This window comes from Erpetoichthys calabaricus, chromosome 11 (assembly GCF_900747795.2).
Source record: "Erpetoichthys calabaricus chromosome 11, fErpCal1.3, whole genome shotgun sequence".
In the NCBI taxonomy this organism is placed as follows: domain Eukaryota; kingdom Metazoa; phylum Chordata; class Cladistia; order Polypteriformes; family Polypteridae; genus Erpetoichthys; species Erpetoichthys calabaricus.
In genome coordinates, this window is record NC_041404.2 from 98,506,100 (window position 1) to 98,523,662 (window position 17,563).

Sequence of the window (17,563 nt, forward strand, 5' to 3'; positions counted from 1 at the left end):
CGTGCCCTTCGAGCTTTTAAGTATGCGAAGCACTGTGCAGCATGTCGTTTCAGGAAGCAGCTGCACAAAAGATAGCAACGTGAAGATAATCTTTCAGCATTTTTAGACGAGCGTCCGTATCGTCTAGGTGTGCGAACAGCCCCCCTGCTCAATCCCCATACGTCAGGATCAGAGAAAGTCCGCGCAAGAGAAAGAGAAAAGTAAGCAATCTAGCTTCTCAGCCATCTGCCAATAGTGTCCCTTGTATGAAATCAACTGGGCAAACCAACTGAGGAAGCATGTACCAGAAATTAAAAGACCCATTGTCCGCAGAAATCCGCGAACCAGCAAAAAATCTGCGATATATATTTAAATATGCTTACATATAAAATCCGCGATGGAGTGAAGCCGCGAAAGGCGAAGCGCGATATAGCGAGGGATCACTGTATACCATTTGAAATTGGAAAAAAATCTAATTCTCTCTTAAAGGATCTGTGCAAACCTTTTTCAAAACCAATCAACATTTTAGAACAAGCATTTATATTGAGGAAGCAGATTCCCCTCTTTTTATTCTATTTATTATTTTATTTATTAATTTATCTATTTACTTATTTTTATTAGTTTCAAGTTTTACTCTGCTGGCCCAACTCTCTTTCTCATAGGTGGTGGTTGATGTGTTTCAAACCTAGTTTTGTTAAACTTGACTTGCTTGAATGGAATGTTATTTGATTTTAATAAAATCAATAAAATGCAAAACAAAAAAAAAAACTTCATGATTGTGACAGCCCTAATATCAATTTAAAATAATTTCACGGACTTCAAATTGTGATCAGATTAATCCCCAAATGTTATCCATTGTTAACAATTTGAAATCAGCATGTAGCTTGCTAAACCATCTACCCATTTCCAAATATAGTTACACTGAAAAGCTGCCCCATAACTCTGGAGTCTATCCCAGCAAGCATCTTGCGCTAGGCTGGAATAATCACTCAACAGGGCATCAGTATAACAAAGGTTGATCTCACACAAACAAACACACACAAGCCAATTTAGCATTACCAGTCCAACTATCCTGTATGTCTTAGTATTATAGGAGTAAACCTTAGAACCCAGAGGAAACCCATCTGAACACAGGCAGAAAATTTAAAGTCAATACAGGGAGTTCCTAGATCTTAAGCCCAAGTCTCATGTTTGTCTATTAAGTAGCATTCAACACTCAAAAGCACTATGCTACAGTAAGTAATGATAAATTGATTTTGAAAATTAAAACCACTCTTTAAGACAAAGAAATTCTCTATAGTTCACATGTCTAAATAGATTGCTGCTTATTGACATTTATTCATGCTTGTCTAATACGCACTCTTGCTTCTTCTTGAGCATTGGCTACTAAGGTCTAGACTACTCTAAACTTTGGCACTGCACTCTAATCTTCTGTACATCCCTCACTACAGCAAGGTGAAGCCCAACCAATTGTGCAAGCAGTTTCTCCCTGCTGACCCACTTTGTGAAGTGCTATTTATTATTAATACCTTTCACTAAACAGAATCCACCTAGAACTCTCCCCAACCCCATTCAAAATACTTAATCCAGTCGAGATTCTGAGGGTATGAGAAAATGGCCAGGATTGGTAAAGACAAGATGAGAAGGGTTTTAAGGCCTCCTTATGTTTTACAAAAAGATTCCCCAGAAAGAAAAGTCTGGAATACTGTTTTAAAACAAATAAAAAAATGGGAGAGATGGTTTAGAAAATTAACTGCACAATACAAATACAATTAGTTTAAAGATATTAAAATAATTGCATTCTGTTACATAGCCTCCTTAGCATTACTTGCCCCGGGGAAAATAAGTCAGAACTGTTGAGTTTTTTCCCCCCCAACAAGAAAAATGTGTTAAATCGAAATGTGAACATGAACACAGTATGAAAGTACATCTATACAGTAGTGTCCACTGCTGTATTGATGCAGATTTAGAACACACCCTTCACGTGGCATGTTTTGAAAACAGCCACTAAAGCACAGCCCAATGTTACAATTGGGAAAGTAGAAGCATTTCTTAGCGCACTTTTGTTTTTTTTTCCCTGTTGCCTGCACGTGAAAGGGCAGAATATTAGTGCCTGGTTAACACAATCAATGCTGCCCACTGTGTTATTGTAGGATACCACAGAACAAGGCTTATTGACTTCCATATTTCCCCTGAGCCAAACAATGGCAGTTGCTGCATTGTGAAGATTGCTTAAGAAGCATGTCTTTCATGTCCATTCACTTGATCGCATTCATTTTGCCTTTTTGCCATGAAGATACGGCACTCAGCTGCAGCTTTACACACTTGCAATCACCAGGTATATCTCAGCAGTCCTGTCAGAAAGTGCAGTATTCATCAGCTTCACCATTCATGTTAACATTTCCTCTCAAGTGCCACGGCCCACCTGCCAAGTTGTTTTGCCTGTCTAAGGTAAAGTCATCCCTGATGGAGGATTGCAGGAATTTTGGGGTAGAGGGGTCCTTTCATCGGATTGGCTGGCCCAGTGCTGTTTCAGCTGTGGAATGGCCAAATGGGGGAGGCAGCTTGATGGCTGAGGTCTCCAGAACTCTAAACAAATCCAAATCATATCATGTGATATCATCTACTGTTAAATTCTGCTCTGTACTTGTAAAATTTTTATTTTTATACTGTATTGAGGATTTGTTCTGTGTATTGTATTGTATTGACCCCCTTCTTTTTGACACCCACTGCACACCCAACCTACCAGGAAAGGGGTCTCTTTTTGAACTGCCTTTCCCAAGGTTTCTTCCATTTTTTTTTGGCCAACAAGGGTGTTTTTCCTTGTCTTAGAGACTCAAGGCTGGGGGGCTGTCAAGAGGCAGGGCCTGTTAAAGCCCATTGCAGCACTTCTTGTGTGATTTTGGGCTATACAAAAATAAATTGTATTGTATTTAATGACGAATTTCACATTGTCATCTCTGTAGCTCTATTCAACCAAGGTTTTAGTTTCAGTTTGTTCTAAAATTGGCTTTACAAAATACAAATGAGACCATTCAGTCCATCAAGCCTGTTTGTTTAGCTAATATCTAAGCTCTCCCAATAGCTCATCCATATTTTTGATAAAGGTCGTCAAGGTTCCTGCTTCAAATACAAATCTCAGTAGTTTGGTCCAGAGTCCCACAACTAAGTGTTTCCTGGCTACAGTTTTAAATGAACTTCTGCTTAACTTCCACTAATGCCCAAGTATGTAATTCACCCATAAGCTGGAAGAATGTTGCTGGATGTATTTTATCAATGCCTTTGAGGATTTGAAATACCTGGACTAGGTCCCCACACAGTCTCCCCTGCTGAAAACTAGACAGGTTTAATTTTCTTGAGTCTGTCAGAGTATGACATGTTCTTAAGTACTGGGATGTACTGTATTTGGTTGAACTCCCCTGCACAGCTTCAAATGCTGCTACGTCTTTCTTATACCATGGTGACCATGGGCCTCATGTATAAACGGTGCGTACGCACAGAAATGTTGCATAAGAACGTTTCCACGTTCAAATCACGATGTATAAAACCTAAACTTGGCGTAAAGCCACGTACATTTCCACGGTAGCTCATACCCTGTCGTACGCAAGTTCTCTGTTTGGTTTTGCACACTGGCGGCACCCAGCGTCAAAACAGTGCTACTGTTCCTGTGTGGTTTCCCTTTCTTTTTCAGATCCACATCCCTGACGCGGCTTTATAAATACACTGAAATAAACCATATGTTGTTTATTAATTTAATGCACCTGATTGTAATGAACCTGTAACAATATAATGGTCCACAGAATGGTCAAACTATTCTAAATACAACAGCTGCTTTAGCATTGTTACTCTCACTGCACTTTCTTCTTTTTTCAGCTGCTCCCGTTAGGGGTTGCCACAAAGGATCATCTTTTTCCATATTCCTCTCACTGCACCACTCGGAGTATTTATATCACTATATCTGAATGGGGAATCACAGCAGCAGCTGATTGGAAAGAATTATCGGTATACAGCATCAAGCACACGCTGCCTCAGCAATTCGCTATTTGAACTGCTCTCATTCGACCAATGCTTCAGGGCCTTTCCTGTTCGGACCTCGCGGTTCACAAACAGTTTCATCCCAAGAACTATACACGCACTCAATCAGTCCATCAAGTGCTCCTTGTAGAACTTTTTGTACTTGCATGTTACAGTGAGGTAACTGAACTTATGATACCGTTATAATATTGCACAACCTGAGCCACTTTATAGAGCACGTATTTACATATGATGACGATATCATTTTTAAGATGAAATGCAGCAAAATATATTTATTATATTATACAGATAAAACTTTAACTACACTGTGCCGCAGCGCTAACGAGAAGCTTGAGCTTCGTTCACAGATTGTTCCTGCCTCGCACTGTATCCTTGCTGTGGCTGGCGCAACACTGGAAGGATAGATGGATAGAATTATTAAACATTAAGATATTTCGATGTTCCTTAACAGTTTTGAAGAATCGCTGTTCTAAGCTTACAGATGGCTTAACGTCTATTACAGAGCTGATTGTGTGGCGATTGGGAATTTGAAGAAAAAAAAATAAGGACTGGAATTGGGGGCTAGAATGTTTGAAAAAGACAGTACTTCTGTAATAAAGTATTTCATTGATGGTCGCGCATGCCGCAGCAAGCATCTTGCTGCAAGACATGAACAATCACTGCGCCACCGTGTTCCCATGTTTAAAAATATGCTTTAACTCATATCATCCTGAAAATGATATCACGTATACTTCTCAGTATTTTAATTATTCAGAGAGCTGTAATATTACGAATGTAATGGATTCTGTGTCCTGTCGGAGGAACAGCACATAGTGATTCAGGCACATAGAACATCAAATACAAAAAAAAGCATTAAAAGTGCTACTTTAGTTATGATGGGATTTGAGAAACTAGTAAATTAAATGATTTTAAGATGACGTTTATGATGTTCTACTTTAATGACAAAATAAACTACATGATTAAAGTGGAAATTTCGAGATTAAAGTTAACATTTCATTCTTTTTTCACACTGTGTGCCTTTTTTTTTTTTTTCACTTTACCCTAATAAGCTTTCATATTACACTCAGATGGTGGGCTACGAGTCGCCTTTTAATGCCGACTTTTTTTATTTCGGGCACTGTGCGACTTTGTGAACTTGAACTTTCGAGTTTCTCCGACACTATGTCACTTAATCAACTTCCTTTGTTGTTTATATCACTGTTTAAACCAACAAATAGTACGTTTTTCCTTGCCTCCACTTGGTATTCGCTGAAATTCTTTTATCTTTCCTCGTACTTTTGCCATTGCCTTTTCACAGAACACTGAGCTTAAGGGCTATTTATATTGATTTGCATATTCAAAGAGGCATAATTCTGGGAGGACTTGGTGCGGTACAGCAGGCGCGTGCACATGAGTTAATTTCCATGCTGACCGGGATTTATGCAGCAGAAGAACGTGGAAGTTGGCGAACGCACAGATTTATGCATCTGGATTTTTTTGTGCGTAAGTACATTTCCGCTTTTGTGCTTATGTCATGTTATAGTGCAAATTCTACACACAGCATTATACATGAGGCCCCAGAACTGCACACAATACTACAGAACAGGCCTGGGTAAAAATATTGATTTTACAATTGTTATTTTTCGTTTAAACAATTCGATTTCGATTCTTCAAGTCTCTATCCTCCTCAATTACTTACTATACGTAGATTTTTCCTTATCTTTGTTTATGGCATCCATTCCAGTAGATGTTGCTAATGCGCCTGTTAAGGCTTTCTACGGAAAAGGCACTTTACTACCTTGCATAAAATGGTGTGTCCTCTTTAAGCATTATTCCATTAAATTGATTTTATAATATAGCCAAGGCATTACCAGTGTGTATATGGCTATTACTTCTTCAAATTACTTTTAACATAATATTCACATACGGCTGCAAAACCCAATTTTCAGCAACAAATTACTTCAGCGTCTTAATAGTAAATTCCACTAAATTAACCTTAGTCATGTTTACATGCTAATTGGTTATTAGAAAAACCTCTCTTATTGCATTGTTAGACTAATCCCTGCATCTGCACAAGTAGCATCAACGTCTAGAATGGCATAGACATTGGGCAAGAGAACAAAACGAATTTGAAAAGCAAAAAACTCTCCATACATTTTTTTTGTATTATTGCTGAATCAGACTCTGCTTTGATAATCTCACAGCTCAGAGGTTTTCTTTTTTTTTGTTTTTTTCTTCTTACTAGCTATGTTATCTGGCCTTCCCCAGGAAAGTCAAAGGACCTCGGTTAAGATCCCTTTTATTAATTGGTTATATCACAAGTACTGTATAACTAAGTTCTTTTCTGTATGCAGTATTTTTTTTTTTTTTTAAACCAACGGTTAATATTATTAGTTCACTGGGGCTGCTTACAGTTGAACATGCTACACAGAGTCCTGGGAGTTGCTGGTGAAAAAGAGATTGCAGCAGACCTTCGTATTAAAAGGAAACAGTTAAAACAGGGATTTAAAATTGATCTATAATAATAAAAGGCAAAGCCCTCACTGACTGACTGACTCACTGACTCACTCATCACTAATTCTCCAACTTCCCGTGTAGGTGGAAGGCTGAAATTTGGCAGGCTCATTCCTTACAGCTTACTTACAAAAGTTAGGCAGGTTTCATTTCGAAATTCAAAGCGTAATGGTCATAACTGGAACATATTTTTTGTCCATACACTGTAATGGAGGAGGCGGAGTCACGTATCGCGTCATCACGCCTCCTACGTAATCACGTGAACTAAAAACAAGGAAGAGATTTACAGCACGAGTCACACGCGGGAACGAAGGTAAATGACGTTAATTTTTCACTGTCATTTAATACTGTGTAAGCATACATATTAACACATGTGCAATTAAACGTGTGCATTTACGGGGTGATTTCTCAGGCTTAAAAGCTCGCCTTTTACTAAAAAGGTAAATGCAAAACTATTTTCAATCAGTTTATTGAAACGCTCCCGTTAAGGATTGCAATAACATATTCGCGAGATAAAAGAACGAAGTAGGGGGAAATGGAGGAAGAGCCGCGAACAGCTAAGAGCAAAAAATTAATTAAACAATTGAGAACAGAGCGAGTTAAGCATACAAGCATGTTCATAAGGGAAAGAAAGCACGGTGTAAAACGTAAGTTTAAATTAAGTTTATAGAAACGCTCCCGCTACGGATTGCAATAACATATTCGCGAGATAAAAGTTTAATGAGAACACACGAGGTATAAACAAACCACACGCCGTGGCGCAACGTTAGGGGCAACAGTTTCAACCATTCTATGATCTGCTTCTCGCAACTGAAAGACGGCACATGGCGGATGTTAGCCGACTTGCTGACCGCAACGTTAGGGGCTTCAACTATGGCGCTGACGCCACATCTCAGTGCCAACACTTTGCAGACTGTACTTAAAAGACACGCCCTCCTCACTGGACAGTTAAAAACACCAATCAAAACTAACGATGACATCAAGTATTACCCAATCAAAAGTAGGAAAGGAGGCATCTTCATAAAATGCGTGTGGAATGATTTGCATGAGACGCTGCTTTAAAAAAAAATGATACAAAAAATACGGGATAAATCCCGTCCAGTATTGATTCAAAACGGGACGCGCAATTTCATTCTCAAACGCGGCACGATTCCGTATTTTAAAGGACGGGTGGCAACCCTACAGTGCCAGGTAACCACCCATACAATCACATTGTGATTCAGACTAGGAATGCAATGAATGCAATTACCCCGATCTACATACAAGGCGAAAGTCTTGCAACATTCAAGATGATGGTTTGGGATAAGTACACCATACAACATAAAAGAGCTTATGAAGCCTTGAACCGAAAAAAGCAACATCTCAGAGATCGTAAAAAAAAAAAATAGGAGGTAATGTCGTTTTACTCGCTGTAGATTTTAGTCAAACATTACCAGTTATTCCACGAGGGAGACCAGCAGATGAACTCAACGCGTGTTTAAAATCCATGCTTCTCCCACGGTCGGTTATATGTCGCGTGTTCTCGGGTAGGTACACCAAAAAATGTATACATTTAAGCATGTAATGGGCAAAGAAAAAATGAGGTATACCCGAAGGCACTGCAGTAGTACTTCATGTAACTTTACTTCTTAAATGTTAATGTTTTACTGTTTAATAATTTATACGCTTCTTATATGTTGTTCAAATTCTTTTATCAAAATACCACTGACAGCGCAATGCACGATAACATGGAGTGAATACACCATACGCATCCGCCCACGGCTGCCCTGCTGTGCGCAGATAGGAGTTGATTCTACAATAAAATAAAATAAAGATAAAAAGACTAAAACAATCACCCATAAAGCGGATAGTAGACGTGACGTACTATATGTGTACCACATTTCAAGTGTATAGGTGAAACGGTTTGCGAGCTACAGGTCATTTTAAATCCTGGACAGACACACAAATTGCCACGGTAGCAAATTACAGAAGAAGATTTTACTGTTTAATAATTTATATTTATATGAAATGTGCTTCTTATATATTACTTCATATTCTCATATGATAATGATGTTAATGTTTATATTGATTTCTGTGTTATTAAAACTGCATGTATGTGTGTATATGTATATATATATATATATATATATATATATATATATATATATACTAGCAAAATACCCGCGCTTCGCAGCGGAGAAGTAGTGTGTTAAAGAGGTTATGAAAAAAAAAGGAAACATTTTAAAAATAACGTAACATGATTGTCAATGAAAGCCCGTTTCACTCAGTAAGTCTTATGTGTGTGTATATATATATATGTAGATGTGTATATGTAGATATGTATATATATGTATATGTATATAAATGTTTATGTGTGTGTGTATATTATATATATAATATATATATATAATATATATATATATATATATATAATATATATATATATATATATATTATATATATAAAAAACAGCAACAGTTATAACAATGACAACACAATTACATTGACAATCATGTTACGTTATTTTTAAAATGTTTCCTTTTTTTTTCATAACCTCTTTAACACACTACTTCTCCGCTGCGAAGCGCGGGTATTTTGCTAGTATAAAATAAAAACTGCTTAAAAAAAAAAAAAAAAAAAACCTTTCCTCTCCATTAGCATCAAAGACTAAAATTAATACTGCCTCAGTACAGAGTGGATTTGATATAGGGATGTCGATACCAGAATTTTAGCATTTGATAACAATACCAGTGAAATTTCACAAGACTCAATACCTTTTGATACCACACCAAAAACAAATTCCATTCAATCTCTTTTTCCATTAAAAGTACCTCCAATATTAAAGTGAACAATAAATTGTGCCCTTTTCTGTAACAGAATATAAAATATCTAAATATTAACACAACACCTTCATCCAAGGTGACCTAGAACATTTTGTTCCATTTCACATTTAAAATAACCAAAATACTTATAACACAAGCAGTGGATAGGAAAAGAAATCAATATATCACAAGCATCAAATGCCTTACAATTCAAAATCTATTTGCATTTAAAATGCTTTCAGGGTAATTAGTGCATCACCCCACTACATTTTGAGAATGGAGGTTCTGCTCCTTTGTCAGTTAAACATTACAGCACTTTAAACTTATAAGAAAATATTCTAATATACACAATTTACCTATAATGAACAGCATTGGACTACCAAATTTCTTACCATGTTGCACATCACAGATTTATTCTCCGATATATTGTCTCCAGTATCTGAAGTACAGTATACATAGCTAACTAAGCATCAATACTCAAACATTATATCTGTACTGTTCAATTAGTGAATTCCAAAATAATTCAGGACATTTTAACAGTTTAAATGGTTTTTTTTTTTTGTTATTTTTTTTTTTAAAAACAACATGCTTTAAAAAACTGGATTGTCAAAGAATCCTTATGTAAGGTTTCTAGCATTTGCTACTGTAAGATTTATATTTGTATTATTAGCAAATGGACAAGTGCAACTAATTCAATTTTCCAATTTCACATTGCTTCAATTTTCCAAACCTGTCCGTCCTTATAATTTTATTTCTTTTTACATTTCTCCAAACTTAAAATTTCCTGCTTGAAATCAATCTTGTCAGCTTTATATTAATCCATTAAAAATGTTACACATGCTACATCATTAACAATTTGCAAATCAACATTTTTTGTTAGCTTCGTTGCATTGCATTTTTTCAGGAGACACATGTACCCAAGAAGCTTTATACAAAAATTGTACCAACATAGAAAATCATTGGGGCTAAATACTATACAATCATACTATTTACTTGAGACTTTAAAAGTGAAAGAATGATTTTTACTGTATAATACATCTGACAATTTTATGCAAAGTACTGCTTCCCTGACAGAGGTGTTAAAGAGTCAGCCAGTTGCCATCCATATTACTAACCGAGAATGGTAAACCGGAAGGCACGGACCCAGGTACATGGCGACTGACGCAGGAGACATAGTGCCCCAAAGATCCGGACTCCACAGCATATGTGAATCACATTACAGTAAGACAATATTATAAGTACTCACAGAAAACACAAACAGAAGAGGCTTCGGCATCCCGCCCCACAGTCAAACCAGAAAAAGTACGGAGGCCCCAAACGTCCACAAAACACAGCATAGTCAAACCTGACATAGTACGGAGGGCGCGAAATAGTTAAAAAGGGTTGGCAGGAATGCAGACACACCCAAACAAGGTGTTGCTAGCAAATACAAAAAACAAGTGAAGCCAATTTTCAACATGTTACATAAACAACCTGTTAAGTAAACAACAGTCATATAGGAACACAAAGTGACTGTACATATTTTTATTCTGTTACTGATAACTTTGAGATAAGCTAGTAGACAACTTAAAGCAACAGACTACCTGCATTTTTGAATGCTAAGTACCAGTAGGTCTATATGTTGCTAAAATTGCAACTGGTAGTGTAGGGTTGGACAGAATTTTTTGTTAATTTCACAGTCTTTCATAGATTTCAGAGACTGTCAAAAGCATGGATGAAGTGGTGCAATAAAAAATAATTACTTTTTCTTTGTGGTGTAAAACACAATCGCTGTATGAGGATCTTTGAGGACACAACCCCTACAGACTTTTTAGTGGTTGATGCTATTTTCTTGCTTTCCTGGGTATTTAGCAGTTTTACTCCCAGCAGTATAAATGCCTGTGCCATTTTTCTCTAAAAATTCTCCTGTTAACTCACACATCAAGGAGACATATTAGATTGGTTCACAATTATAACTGCACACATACAATTAAAACTTAAATAAAAACATTTTAGAAAATTTAACCAGTTTCACAACAGATAAAAATCATTATTCTTCCCCTAGAAAAAAAACAAACCAGGTTTGGGATTTCTAGATTGGCACAGTAAATGTATCAAATTGACTGATATGAAAATAAGCCACTTAAGTCCAGAAGGGCAGAATTTGAAAACCACTGGTTTAATGCACAAATCTAAAACTACAATGTTTTAATGCAAAAAAGACATAAGTGTGAACACTCCACTTTGGGGAAAAAAAAAACAATATTTAATAATATATTCACATTAGGCCACTGAAAACATTTACTGGGTTTTCGACAAAAAAAAAAAAAAAGGACAAACCATGAGCAACATAATTTAAGGGGGAAATTGCACATAAATACTGTAATATTTGAAACTATTTAAACTCCAATAATTTGGAAAAGATTTAAATGAAACATGGAGTTTTACTCTGAAGTACTAAAATGTTTTTCCGTAAATCCCATTGTGTGGACACATTAAGGTAGTAAATTCTCAGCTCTTCCTTTCAACCTCATTGTGTGATCCCAAGCCTGCCTGTGCTCTAGTTTTGTAGAAATTTATGTTAGCAGGAATCGACAAGCAATTACTTGTTGAATTATTTCTTCTTAAAGCTTTTAAAAGTGTCTTTGTATCACAAACCCCTACCTTACTCATATTCCAATTTAGGATAGCTAATTGAAATTTCTGGGAAGCTGAAGCAGCAACCTGTTGATACTTACAGTTGTCTAGAATACAGCCCCTCATCAATTTCAACTTCATTGCCATTCTTAGCCATGCCCTGCATTACAAATATACAAGAACAAATAGATTTAACCCTAACACATATGCAACCACTGTTTGAAAAGATATATGAACAAAATATAAAATACCTTGGAGAAAACTTACAACAGAACCTAAGAATTAAAAAACTAAATTGTTTAAACAGATAAAGATAATGCTTGCAAAACAGCAGTCTCAGTTTCAATGACTGTAGCTAACTACAGTAATCCCTCCTCGATCGCGGGGGTTGCGTTCCAGACCCCCCCACAAAAGGTGAAAATCCGCGAAGTAGAAACCATATGTTTATATGGTTATTTTTATATTGTCATGCTTGGGTCACAGATTTGCACAGAAACACAGGAGGTTGTAGAGAGACAGGAACTTTATTCAAACATTGCAAACAAACATTTGTCTCTTTTTCAAAAGTTTAAACTGTGCTCCATGACAAGACAGAGATGACAGTTCCATCTCACAAAAGAATGCAAACATATCTTCCTCTTCAAAGGAGTGCGCGTCAGGAGCAGAGAATGTCAGAGAGAGAAAAGCTAACAAATCAATAGGGCTGTTTGGCTTTTAAGTATGCGAAGCACCGCCGCACAAAGCAGTTGCAAGAAAGGCAGCAGCTCACACCCCCTCCATCAGGAGCAGAGAATGTCAGAGAGAGAGAGAGACAGGTAAAAACAAACAATCAAAAATCAATACGTGCCCTTCGAGCTTTTAAGTATGCAAAGCACCGTGCAGCATGTCGCTTCACGAAGCAGCTGCACAGAAGGGAGCAACATGAAGGTAATCTTTCAGCATTTTTAGACGAGCGTCCGTATAGTCTAGGTGTGCGAACAGCCCCCCTGCTCACACCCCCTCCGTCAGGAGCAGAGAATGTCAGAACAAGAGAGAGAAAGAGAGAGAAAAGTAAAATTCACAAATCAGTACGTGCTGTTTGATCTTTTAAGTATGTGAAGCACCGTGCAGGAAGCATATAGCTTGATAAAGCAGCCATATGTAAGCCCAGCAAAGAAGAGAGCAATGTGAAGGTAATCTTTCAGCGTTTTTTGAGGAGCGGCCGTATCCTCTAGGGGTGCAAAGAGCCCCCGTGCTCACAATATATTTGAGGAGTTTTATTTAATACGTAATACGCGCTCTGGCTGGGTAGCTTCTCAGCCATCTGCCAATAGCATCCCTTGTATGAAATCAACTGGGCAAACCAACTGAGGAAGCATGTACCAGAAATTAAAAGACCCATTGTCCACAGAAATCCGCGAACCAGCAAAAAATCTGCGATATATATTTAAATATGCTTACATATAAAATCCGCGATAGAGTGAAGCCACGAAAGTCGAAGCGCGATATAGCAAGGGATTACTGTAAATATAATGTATATTGCAGACTACTTATGAACCAAAGTAAAAGCTTTTTATTTATTTTTTTTAAAGGACACATAGACAAAATGTTATCAAAGAAAATTAGACTCACGTTGGCTGGATTGGAAGTTAGATCAGTTCTTATAGAGTTGACCGAAGAGCAATTTGATCCCGTCTTCGTCTCTGAACAGGATACACGGCGCTTTTTCGACAGCGGCGAGCTGGACATCTGTTAAAAACAGAAGATAAAAAGCAAAATAAACAAAATAACTATTGCATGTAAAAACTAACCAGATTTTCACATTTTCTGTTCTTGAGAGGTTAACAATATTAACATAGAAGCAGAATAATAAAGGAGATTGTACAGTAGCATTCATATTGGCAGAATATTCATTTTATAGAGCATGTTATATATTGCTCAAAAAAATTAAAGGAACACTTTTCAATCAGATTATAGCATCAAGTCAATGAAACTTCTGGGATATTGATCTGGTCAGTTAAGTAGCAGAGGGGGTTGTTAATTTTATTAATACCATAGCAGCTTAAACTGATTAACAACAGGTACACTATAGGGGCAATAATGAGACAACCCAAAAAACAGGTGGAGGTCACTGACATAAGAAAACAAAAAAGTCATGTGTGAACCTTAAAAGCTGTACACACATCCAGTACTGTATTTATATTTTGAGAAATACATTTCTGTTAAAATGATTCTAATTATTTTTTTTTTGCATTTTATTGATTAAAATCAAATAACATTCCATGCAAGCAAGTTTAACAAAGCTAGGTTAGAAACACATCAAACCCCACCCATGTCAAAGAGAGCTAGGCCAGCAGAGTAAAACTTTAAACAAGTAAAATTAAGTAAATAGATAGATAAATAAATGAATAAAAATAAATAGAACAAAAAAAGAGGGGAGAGTATCTGCTTCCTCCAATTAAATGCTTATTCTAAAATGTTATTAATTAGATCCTGCCAGGTTTTGAAACATTTTTATACAGATTCTCTAAGTGACAATTAGATTTTTTCCAATTTCAAATAGTATATAACATCAGTTCCCCACTGACTTAAAATAGATGAGTTAGGATTGAGCAAGATAAGTCTATGTGCCAATAGTGTAGTAAAGGCAATCACTGTTTGTTTGTCATTCTCCACTTCAAGCCCATTTGGAAGTATACCAAACACAGCTGTTAATGGATGAGGAGGGATAGTGACATCAAGGCTGTCTGAAAGGCATTTAAAGATTTTGGTCCACAATGATGTTAATTTCGTGCACACCTAAAACACATGGCCTAGGGCCCTATGATAGAAAACATGAAGAATTAATGCTGAAAAAACAAATTTTAGATTTAAAAACGGAAATGGGCATAATTTAGAGACTGAGTGGGTGACTGTTACAAAACTTCCCAATAAATTAAACTGAATAATCACTCAGATACTATTTTCTAATTTGTTGTTTTTGATGCAAATGCAGTTCTTCGTAGAAATCCAGTCATGCCTCTGTCTGTGCACATTTCCTGTATGTTTTCTCGTTAAAGGCGTGCGAATTAGCTAGCTGCATGAGACAGAAATGTTGAGGTGAGCAGTACCAGATACCCTAACTACGTCGAAAAAACTAAAACACAAGCTTAACTGCAAAACTGAGGAAACAACAATATCCTGGCAACTTTTACGAATCTGGACGACTTTTCTGCAAGTTTTGGCAGCATACCACTGGACACAAAAAGATACTTGCAATGATCATGTCAAATCTACAACCCATCTCAAAAACAAGGAGAAATTAAGATCGTCCTTTATTAACCATTGTAAACAAGGAGGCGTGATGCCAGAAAATGAGAGCAGTCTTCGTAAAACTCATTTACCCCGTGTCTTTGATCAACATAGGAAAGCAGTTCTTTAAGAGATTTGTGGCAATAAAATTTATATTGTAGTTGATGAAACCACTGATAGCTGAGACCACACAGTTCTCATCAAAGTGACAGGTGAGTGAACATTTGGCTGGATGGTAATTCTTTAATGTAAGCAGTTCTAATTGTACATGATGTATTTACTGTGAATCATTTAACCAATTAAATTATACAGGTATTTAACCAGTATTAACAGTCTTTCCCATAGAAAAATGTTATACCTTTTTGGCCCCCGGCAATCCCCACTCTACTGCGTAGGTCACAGGACCCTTCTGTTGCACAACAGTTATCAGGCCAAATCACTTCGGAACCAGTTTAGCTGTGAATTTATTGTAGGCTTTGGAAAGGGGATGAGTCCTGATCCAGACTCTGTCCCCCTCCCCCCAAAAATTGCACAGGCGTATGTCTGTTGTTGCACGATTGAGACTGTCTGTACTGGGACATCACCATCCTCTCTTTCACCCATTGTGTAATTTGCTTGCTTAGATAAGATAGATAGATAGATAAGATAGATAAGATAAGATAGATAAGATAGATAAGATAGATAGATAGATAGATACTTTATTAATTCCAAGGGGAAATTCACATTATGATTGTAAATAATCATGAATCAGTGTGTCTGGTTTGGGTGGATTGTAATCGATTATTCTTTCCAGAGGACCATCAAGTTGTCTGCCTAAAGCCAACAATGCAGGGGTCTCACCTGTAACCTCATGCACCGACGTGTTCAATGCGAACCGGAGCTCTGGCAGCCACTTTGTCCAATCCTGATGGTGGTCTCTGACGAAGGATGCAATCGTCTTCAGGGTCCGGTTCACCTGCTCAGTGCGATTAGATTTGGGTGGTATGCTGTTGTCTTCAGGTGAACCACCATCCATTGTCTCCAAAAATCTTCAGCCACTGAGCTGGTAAACTGCGAGCCCCGGTCTGTGATGATGTTCATTGGGTAAATATCTCGTCCTTCAGGGTGCAGCATATCTTCTTGGCTGTGGCATTAGCCATGGGGAATAGCTCCACCCATCAGGTAAAATAGTCTATAATCACCATCAGGCAGGTCTTCTGGTCCTTTCTGGCAGGAAATGGTCCCCTGGGGTAGTGATGGTAACTGGCTGAAGCTGTCCAGTGAGGACACCAGATGGGTTTTTGTATCACTGACAGGTGGTACAAGTCTGGACATGGGACCAGACATCTTTGCATATCATCGGCCACCAAGCCACCACCAGGATTTTAAACAGAGTCCTCGTATGTCCAAGGTGACCACTGATTGAGCTATCATGGTAATATTGTAGGAACTTTGGCATATATGTCTCAGGCACTGCCAACTGCTAATGATAACCGTGATCTTTTGTTGGAACACAGCAATAGAGTGCCCCTTGAAGTTCCCTATAATGTATGCAGTCAGGCCTCTTGAGAGAGGATGGCGCCAAGCCCAAGGAAACTCGCATCAGTGTAGACCTGAAAGGTTAAGGATGGATCCGGCTGTGCCAGGACTGGTGGTGATGTCAGTGCCATCTTGAGTCTTTCAAAGGAGTCCTGGTACGCTGGCGACCACTCCCAGGGAGATCCCTTTCTCAGCAGCTAGAACAATGGGGCAGTGATGTCGGCAAACCCGTGGACAAATTTGTGGAACCACCCAGCCACTCCTAGGAAGCGTTGGAGACTTTTTACCTCCTGGGGCACTGGGTAGTCCAAGAAGGACTTTATTTTCTTCAGGTCGACTTGGACACCATCTGCCGACAACACATGGCTGAGGAAGGTCAAATTGTCTTGTAGAAATCTACACTTCTTGGTATTGAATTTAAGATGAGCCTTGTGTAGTCACTGGAAAATGTGGTCAAGGTCCTTGAGATGTTATTGGACAGATGGGGAGAACACAATGATATCGTCAATACATTCAAAACAGGTCTTGTCTTCCCAATGAGTCCCCTGGAGGACCTGCTCCATTAGCAGTTGGAATGATGCACCTGCGTTTTTAAGTCCAAAGAGCATTCCCCATAACTGGAACAACCCCTCTGGGGTTATAACGGCAGTCTTCTCAATACTATTCTTCCCCATCCTCACCTGCCAATACCTGGACTTCAAATCTAATCTGTGCCGAACCGGAACTGGGTCGACTGTGTGGTGGTGACACACCACCTCAGTCCGACACAGTTTTGTCCGTCCACACAGAGTGCCACCTCCTAAGCAGTGGCTGAACGAGCTCCGGCTGTTCAAGAATAGCCTTCTCTACTG

The 17,563-nt window shown here is 37.9% G+C and overlaps 1 protein-coding gene across 1 annotated transcript in view; it reads right to left on the reverse strand.

Annotated features, from left to right (window-relative positions):
* The window catches only part of uba1 (ubiquitin-like modifier activating enzyme 1), a 331,255-nt gene that overhangs the window by 287,632 nt on the left and 26,060 nt on the right, over positions 1–17,563 (reverse strand). The window contains 2 exon segments of the mRNA XM_051933534.1: positions 12,026–12,084; positions 13,536–13,652. Of these exon segments, the coding sequence (XP_051789494.1) occupies positions 12,026–12,084; positions 13,536–13,652 (176 nt within the window).